The 7,933-nt window shown below is 52.2% G+C and overlaps 2 protein-coding genes and 1 long non-coding RNA gene across 4 annotated transcripts in view; 2 read left to right on the top strand and 1 right to left on the bottom strand.

The window, feature by feature from the left end:
• The window catches only part of LOC113976832, a 786-nt gene extending 103 nt beyond the window's left edge, over window positions 1-683 (top strand). The window contains exons 2-3 of the long non-coding RNA XR_003537174.1: window positions 206-304; window positions 564-683. This is a non-coding gene — a long non-coding RNA (uncharacterized LOC113976832). The remainder of the gene's footprint in view (window positions 1-205; window positions 305-563) is intronic.
• UBXN6 (UBX domain protein 6) overlaps window positions 1-2,303 on the top strand; it is a 6,113-nt gene extending 3,810 nt beyond the window's left edge. For both annotated transcript variants that reach the window (XM_027702422.1, XM_027702423.1), the window contains 3 exons: window positions 701-831; window positions 1,367-1,512; window positions 2,153-2,303. In XM_027702422.1, the coding sequence (XP_027558223.1) occupies window positions 701-831; window positions 1,367-1,512; window positions 2,153-2,281 (406 nt within the window). In that variant the 3' untranslated portion in view covers window positions 2,282-2,303. The remainder of the gene's footprint in view (window positions 1-700; window positions 832-1,366; window positions 1,513-2,152) is intronic.
• A 798-nt stretch (window positions 2,304-3,101) lies between these two features.
• The window catches only part of CHAF1A (chromatin assembly factor 1 subunit A), a 16,526-nt gene continuing 11,694 nt past the window's right edge, over window positions 3,102-7,933 (bottom strand). Inside the window, exons 14-15 of the mRNA XM_027702414.1 lie at window positions 4,925-5,018; window positions 3,102-3,629 (exon numbers count right to left, since the gene is read on the bottom strand). Coding sequence (XP_027558215.1) covers window positions 3,550-3,629; window positions 4,925-5,018 — 174 coding nt within the window. The 3' untranslated portion in view covers window positions 3,102-3,549. The remainder of the gene's footprint in view (window positions 3,630-4,924; window positions 5,019-7,933) is intronic.

The following is a 7,933-nucleotide window of genomic DNA, read 5'->3' as shown; positions in this document are numbered from 1 at the left end:
GAGTTGGAAGGGTTTGTCCTGAGGGGTTCGAAGAGTTTGTCCTGAGGGGTTGGAAGTTCGTCCTGAGGGGCTGGAAGGGTTTGTCCCAAGGGGCTGGAAAAGTTTGTCCTGAGGGGTTGGAAAAGTTTGTCCTGAGGGGCTGGAAGGGTTTGTCCCAAGGGGCTGGAAGGGTTTGTCCCAAGGGGCTGGAAGGGTTTGTCCCAAGGGGCTGGAGCAGCAGGAGGGATCAGGGGGTGCCAGCCAGGGGTTTGTCCCTCTCCTGAGGGGCTGGAGCAGGAGGAAGGGCCAGGGGATGTCAGCCAGGGTTTGTCCCTCTCCTTCCTGCCTGGAAGGGTTTATCCTGAGGGGCTGGAGCAGCAGGAGGGGACAGAGGATGCCAGTCAGGGGTTTGTCCCACAGAATCACAGAATGACACAATCAGCCAGGTTGGAAAAGACCTCTGAGATCATCCAGTCCAACCCATGACCCAACACCACCCTGTCGCCTACACCGTGGCACTGGTCTAGTCCTGGGTTTGTCCTGAGGGCCTGGAGCAGGAGGAAAGGCCAGGGGATGTCAGCCAGGGTTTGTCCCTCTCCTTCCTGTCTGGAAGGGTTTATCCTGAGGGGCTGGAGCAGCAGGAGGGCCCAGGGGGTGCCAGCCAGTCCCTGTTATCCCAGTTTGTCCCTGTCCCTGGTGCTTGAAGGGTCTCTCCCCGCAGGACAGAGGCGGTGGAGAAGGCGTCGATGCTGAGGACGAGAGCCATGAGGGAGAAGGAGGAGCAGAGGGAGATGAGGAAATACAACTACACCCTGCTCAGAGTGCGCTTTCCTGACGGATACATCCTCCAAGGTAAGAAAAAGGCTCCTCACCCTTCCTTTGGGCACCTCCTGAGGGTGCTTGTGGGATAAAAAGCTGAATATTAACACAGCTCGTGGAATAAAACACCAAACCAGAGCGGGATGTTTCTCCAAGAATTCCCATCTCCATCACCTGCTCAGGGTTGGGATTTTAAGGTGGGAAGAATCCCAAGGCATCATTCATTGAAAAGCCTCCTCTTCCCAAAACCTCTGGGAACAAGCTGGACTCATTAGACCAGTGTGTCACAGGAACCAGCACGAGGTTGTACAACAGCACAAATCCTCTTCCAGTCTTCCAGCAGAACTCTGGAAATCACTTCAGGCTTTCCCAGCTCTTTGTCACAGCCTGGCAGGGGCTTGCAACAAATGAATAACTTCCTTTGGGAACTCTGCTTTGAGGCCTTTCCAGTTCAATCAGCCTGGCTCTGTGGCACTGAAGCAGTTGAGAGAGTCAGAGCCCCACAAAAGGGGCCACAAAAGGTTGGATTTTTGGGAAAGACTCCCTCACCTTGTTTTTCTCATGGCAGGGACTTTTTATGCCCGAGAAGCAGTGTCTGTGCTCTACAGCTTTGTGAGGGAAGCACTCAGAGATGACTGGCTGCCCTTTGAGCTCCTGGGACCTGGAGGGCTCAAACTCACTGATGAGAACTTGGCCTTCAATGAGTGTGGGCTGGTGAGTGGAAAAAAAAAACCAGTGAGAGCTGGTACCTTCCCCAGGGCCCTGAGGTGTTCAGAGTCCCCCCCTCAGCTTGTTCCAAAATCCCTCAGCTGCTTTTAGAGGGAACTTCAGCCCCTTCCATCACAGTCTCGGAGCCTGGGGGGAAGTTTGTGTGTCTTCAGCTTTCAGAGCCCCAAGTTGTGCTCTCCAGCCCCTCATTTTAAGCACAAGCAAACAAGAAACTGCTTGGAGGCTTCAAAGTCTGGAGGGAACTGCAGGGACCTCCCTCCTGGAGCAAAGGCAGCTGCAGGAGTTGCCAGCAGCTCTGCCAGAGGCTGAGCATCCACACTGGGAAAACAGGGAAGGCAGCAAAGGCAAGGCAAGGGTGTGAACAGAAAGCCCAGAGCAGCATCTCCCAGAAGGAGCTTCTGGCAGAAATCCACCCTTGTCCCTTTTAGCTGAAGTTTTCCCAGCTCTGGGAATGTAGACAGCTCAGAGAAACTGTGGATGCTCCATCCCTGGAGCAACCTGGGATAGGAGAAGGTGTCCCTGCCCACGGCGGGGTGGGGGGTGGAGCAAGCTGAGCTTTAAGGTGCCTTCCAGCCCGAAGTATTCCATGATTTTTTGGCTCACTAACGTGCCTCTCCCGTGGCAGGTGCCCTCGGCCCTCCTGAGCCTGTGCTGGGACGCAGCAGTCATGGCAGACATCGAGGCAGCAGGAGAGGAGCAGCCCCGGAGCCCCCTGAGGCCGGAGCTCCTGGCCGGGGTGCAGACCCTCCCCTGAAATAAAGGGCAGTGGGTTCAGTGCTGCTGGTTTTAGCCTCTTCCCTCCCTTTCCCCCCAGGAAGCTCAGGGGTGGCTGTGGGGTGGCTGTGCAGAGGGGGAGCCCCGACTCTGTCCCTCCCCAGCTCCGGGAGCCGCAGGCTCGGGGGGTCTCACCCAGCGAGACACTTCCTGCCCTGCTCCCAGGGGGGGTCAGCACCACATTCCAGGAGGGTGTTATTCCAGGAGGGTGTTATTCCCGAGGCAGTGGGGGAGCAGGGATTAGTGCTGCTAGGCTGGATCACCACCCTGAGCCCGGGTGTGGGGCTGGGTTTAGGGCTCAGCTTCCCCTTTGGCTTCCGTGTGCACTGTAACTCCTGCGGGAGGGAGTACAGTGGGGTAAGGTGACACTTAGGCTGATTAAATGGAATTATTTAAAGACTCAGCTCTGCTCCAGGTTATTTGGACTGCATTGTTAATGGGGTTGGAATGCCCAGTCAGGCAGGGGACTGGCACTGGTGTTACTGGGGCAGCCTGACCCCCTTTTCCCTGACACCAGCTGCTGGTGGTGCCCACCCTCAGACTGCACCCAGCCTTTCCAGGGACTAATTAACAACCCACAAATCACAGAAAACTAAAGTTTGCTCCCTATCCCACCGAGTTTGATGCCAGTTTAGTCCTTTACACCTCAATCTTCGTGTTTTTCTGTGGCACAGAGACGAGCTCTGATGTAAACAGGGACTGACAATCTGTAATTAATTCCAAAATAAAAGCAACAAGATGCTTTTTTCCCCCTCCCTCTTTCCGAATGTGCTGCAAGTAAAACCACAAACAGGATGGTACAAGAGCATAAATTCATATATAATTGTACATCATTTATACCCAAGGCCACGCTGTACAACATTATGAACAGTCATCATTCCCCCAGTGGCATCACAATAAGCTTATCCCAAAAATCCCTCAGCTACTTTCAGAGATAATTTAAGATACCTTCCATTACAAAGAAGTATCAAAATTTCAATAATGCTTTATTAAGGACAGATTAATATGCAGTTTGTTGTTTTTGTTTTGTTTTTTTTTAAAAAGAACCAAGCTAAAAAAAGCTAGAACTAAAAAAAAAAATAAAAAAATTTAAGCTTCCATCTGGGCTGAAGCAGAACAAAGTGCTGTCTTCTCTTTACAAGAAATGTGGAATACTTTCAAGTATCTTGGGCGAAGATACACAGGGTTTTAAAGTTTTCTAATTCATTCTACATACATACAGAGGAGTTAGTAGGTGTGTTTTAAGTCTCAAATTGTATTAGATGGGCTGACCCTGCTGGTGTCCTGGTGAGCAGCTCTTGTACCACTGGATTCTGAAGCTGGAGAGTCTGCAAAGGACAAAAAACATGTTGGTTTTGTTTGTTAAATATCCTCATGAATCCAGCAGAATTTATCTCCTCCCTGTTTTGTGTCTGTTGTGAGCCTCCTTCTCGCCACTGGTTTGACATTTAATATTTATTTATTTAAATTTAACTGGTTTCATGTTTAATATCACCAATCCCGAATAAAATAATAATAATAATAAAAAAAATCACTTCAACTATAAAAAAAAAGGGATTTTCTTAATCTTTTCAGTGCCTTTAGCTGAACAAACCCAGCTGCATTTTGTGTCCCCAGAGCCTGAGGGAGGGAAGCTGCTGAGTGGCACCTCCAGAACAAGGGGTGACAAAACCCAGGCCAGGGTTTCATCTCTCAGAGCCTGGTAATCAAGCAAAAGCAGCTTAGAGATTAAAGCCAAGCTGCTTGTCAGGCAGTTCCAGCATGGGTTTGTTTGGGGAGGTGAGAGGATGGAGCAGCAGCTCCAGAGAGAAGAAAGGAGAGCCTGGATCTGCCCAGGGTGGGTCAGACCCCACGGAATTCACGTGCAGAGCCCTCGTCTGGAGGAGCTGCCCAACACAAACCCTGCCTGGCTTAACTCAGGGGTGCTGGGAGAGCTCCTCTGGGAGAGCAGCAGGGAAGGAGCTCTTTTGGGAGAGCAGCGGGGAAGGAGCTCTGAGGTTCTGAAGCCCCATCACGTGCCTGGTGTCGACTTGCACGGCTGAAAAACCTCCCTGAGATCAAAGGAGCTGCTCCACATCCTCATCCCACCTCCTGCACGGATCCACTGCACCACTGGGGCTTTGAAGCCCGTTTTCCAAGGGATAACTGGGACACAGATAACCAGCAAACTGCTGGGGTTTGAGGAGCAGGGCAGCAGAGCCCAGCTTGGCTGTTGTTCCTTCAGCACAACCTCGTTGTTCCTTAACACCCGCACCTTGGAAGGGCTCTGAGCACCCCAGGGAGCAGCAACATTCCCAAATAATGAGTGGATCTGCTGGTGCAAACCCTTTAATGTTCCCTTTTCTCCTCCCAGAAATAAACAGGTAACGCTGGCAGCCGAGTGCGAGTCACAAGTGTTTTGTGCTATTTAGGCAGTCGGAGGGAGGAGGAGGAGGAGGAGGGAAAGAAAAGGCAGGAGCAGGTTAGAGAAGACCAGAAATAGCAAAGAAGCATCCAGAAAAAACATGATAACAAGCAGAGAAGTGTTTAGAATGAAAGATGGAGAGAGAAAAGCTCAAGGGATGGTGAAAAAGGGGCAGAAACCCCCCCAGTTGAGCTGCCAAGGCTCCCTTCACATTCCCACCTTTTGCTGGCTGTACATCCACAATCATGCAGTCATCATCTTCCTCATCTTCCTCAGTGTCTGCCTGGAATCCATCCATCTCCACAGCTTCAGCCTGGAGGGGGAGAACAGGCACCAGGTGTGTGACAGCACGGGGAGGGTGACACGGGGGCGAGGGGCACGGGCTGGGCAGGGGATGGGGGCACGTTTGGAGGGAAAGGGGGAAAAACAAAAATACAAAAAAAAAATCAGCAATTCCCAGCTCCTCCAGGCACTGACTGGGGCCAAAAGGCCTCATCTGCAGTGGCACAAACGGTGGGAAACGTGCCAAGAGCTCCTGCTCCAAGATTTTTCCCCTCTTGCACAAGGAGCTGAGCAGCCCACGCGGAGCAGAGTCGGCTCCAGCCTCGGGGGGAATCTGACTCTGGGGTTTGGTGGATTTTGGGAAGGGAAATCTTACACCACCCCCCCAAAACACAATTATTTTTGTAGAATCACAGAATCCTTTAGGTTGGAAAAGATCTCCAAGATCCTCGAGTGCAACCACGTCCCCAAGAGCCACATCCACGGGGCTGGTAAATCCCTGCAGGGATGGGACTCCCAGGCCTTGAAAATCCCTGTCTGTGGAGAAATATTCCCTAATATCCAACCTAAACCTCCCCTGGCACAACTTGAGGCCGTTTCCCCCTGTCCTGTCCCTTGTTCCCTGGGAGCAGAGCCCGCCCTGGCTCCCCCCTCCTGTCAGGGAGTGAGAAGGTCCCTCCCTGAGCCTCCTTTTTTCCCCACTTTTGGGTGTTTTTTCTTCCTCCCGAAGGTGGAAAACGACTTTTTGTGATCTCCCCCTGGCTCCTCATCTTTGTCAATCAGCTTTTATCCAGGGTGGGATTCTTCCTTCCCTGCCCAGGTTTTTTTCTGCCGTGGAAAAAAAGCCCCAACTCCCTTATTTTGAGGGGAGAAAGTGGCACAACCTGAAGCTGCCCAGCTGTAGGAGGGTTGGTTGGGGGCTTCTTTTGTTTTATTTTTACCCTTTAGCTGGAACTGGGGAATGAAAATCCTGCTCCCCATCCCCAACAGGCTGTTCCAAGGCCAGGAATTCTCAGTTTACACCTTTCAGTCCCCGGATTAAGGCACTGCCCACTCCAACCCCCACTTCTCCTCTCTCTCACCTTGACTTACACAAGTCCTGCTCTGAGCCTCGGGGCAGTGCCAGGGCAGGGAATCTGGAGCTGTGCCCTCCCCCAGGCTCTCCCTAAGCTTCCAACCTCGCTCAACAGGTAGGATTGGGCTCTTAATCCCACAGCAGGGCCGAGCTGGGCATCCTGAAAGGCTTTTTGGGACCATGACACCTTTAAACTTCAGCTTGAAGAAGCTTTGAAACATTCAGGCTGGTGATGTAATTCTCCTCCAAGCCTTTGTTTTGCTATCCCTGCTCCCGTTCCGAGCTGAATTTCCAGTGGGTGCCAAGCAGAGACTTTTATCTCCCTGCCTTTATTTAGTGCAGCAGAATAAAAAAAAAAACACCAAAAAAAAAAAACCCTAAGCAGATGGAGTTTGGGGGCTGAACAGCTTCTCACAAGTCTCTGATCTCCATCAGTACCTGAATGCTGAGCTTTTGCAGTGGAAAAGCTGAAAAAAAGCCAAGAATAGATTGGGAAGGAAAAGCATCAAAGGCATCAAAAGCCTCGTCTGTGGTCCAAGGCAGGGGGTGGAACGAGATGAGCCTGAAGGGCCCTCCCAACCCAAACTATTCCTGGATTCTTCCCTGACCTGGTGCACAGGACATGAGGGATAAATGGAGCTGGAGAGGGACTGTTTCCAAGGGCCTGGAGTGCCAGGACAGCAGGGAATGGCTTCAAACTGCCAGAGGGAGGGTTAGGTGGGATACGGGGAAGGAATTCCTCCCTGGGAGGGTGGGAAGGGGCTGGGATGGAATTCCCAGAGAAGCTGTGGCTGCCCCATCCCTGGAAGTGTCCAAGGCCAGGTTGGAGAAGGGAAGGCTCCAGGGAGACCTGAGAGCCCCTTCCAGGGCCTAAAGGGGCTCCAGGAGAGCTGGAGAGGGACTGGGGACAAGGGATGGAGGGACAGGACACAGGGAATGGCTTCAAAGTGAAAGAGGGGGAATTTAGGTGGGATATTGGGAAGGAATTCCTGGCTGGGAGGGTGGTGAGGCCCTGGCACAGGTTGCCCGGAGAAGCTGTGGCTGCCCCTGGATCCCTGGAAGGCCAGGTTGGAGCAACCTGGGATAATGGGAGGTGTCCCTTCCCTATTGGAACAACAACCTAAACCATTCCATGACTCCATGACCACATTCCTCAGCCATCCCTTGGGATGATTGAGCTCCAACACCACCTGTGGTCACCCTGAAAAGCAGGAGAAGCAACAACAGGAAAACCACAGCAAAGCTCCCCAGCAGCACCACCAGCAATTCCAGATCCTTTTGTCCCTCTGAATTATTGGATTTTTAACCCAGCTCCTGCAATTCCAGCTCCTTTTGTCCCTCTGAATTATTGGATTTTTAACCCAGCTCCTGCAATTCCAGCTTTCTGTGCATTGGGATGAGCTGGACATTCCACAGGCTGGAGTTGGGAGCACATTTAACCAGTGCCCAGCCTGGGCTGTGCCTCTGGCACATAAAAACCTGCCACAAATCACTCCCAGCTGGAAAACCAAGGCCAGGCAGGCATTCCAAATATTCCCAGCTTGGATGCAATCAGTGCCAGGGAGCAGAGGATGTCGGAGCAGCAGGAGAGGGACGTTTCCAGTGGAACAGAGAGTCCCCCACAAAGGGAATTCATCTCTCTGGTGCTGTGGTTTCACTCCTGAACCCATCAAAGGGGTTTCTGGTGGGAAGGACGGGAGGTCACGTTTGGAGCTGGGTGTAAATACAGCCAGAGCCATTCCCAGCTGAGGAGGAACAGCCTGAACACTGGGAATGAACACCCTGAACACTGGGAATGAACACCCCAAGTATCCCTCACAGGGAATGAACACCCTGAACATGAACACCCTGAACATGAACACCCTGAACAT

This window comes from Neopelma chrysocephalum, unplaced genomic scaffold, assembly GCF_003984885.1.
Source record: "Neopelma chrysocephalum unplaced genomic scaffold, ASM398488v2 Primary Assembly neopelma1_185, whole genome shotgun sequence".
In the NCBI taxonomy this organism is placed as follows: domain Eukaryota; kingdom Metazoa; phylum Chordata; class Aves; order Passeriformes; family Pipridae; genus Neopelma; species Neopelma chrysocephalum.
The sequence above is the reverse complement of the archived record's forward strand: the minus strand, read 5'-3'. Positions and strand labels throughout refer to the sequence as shown.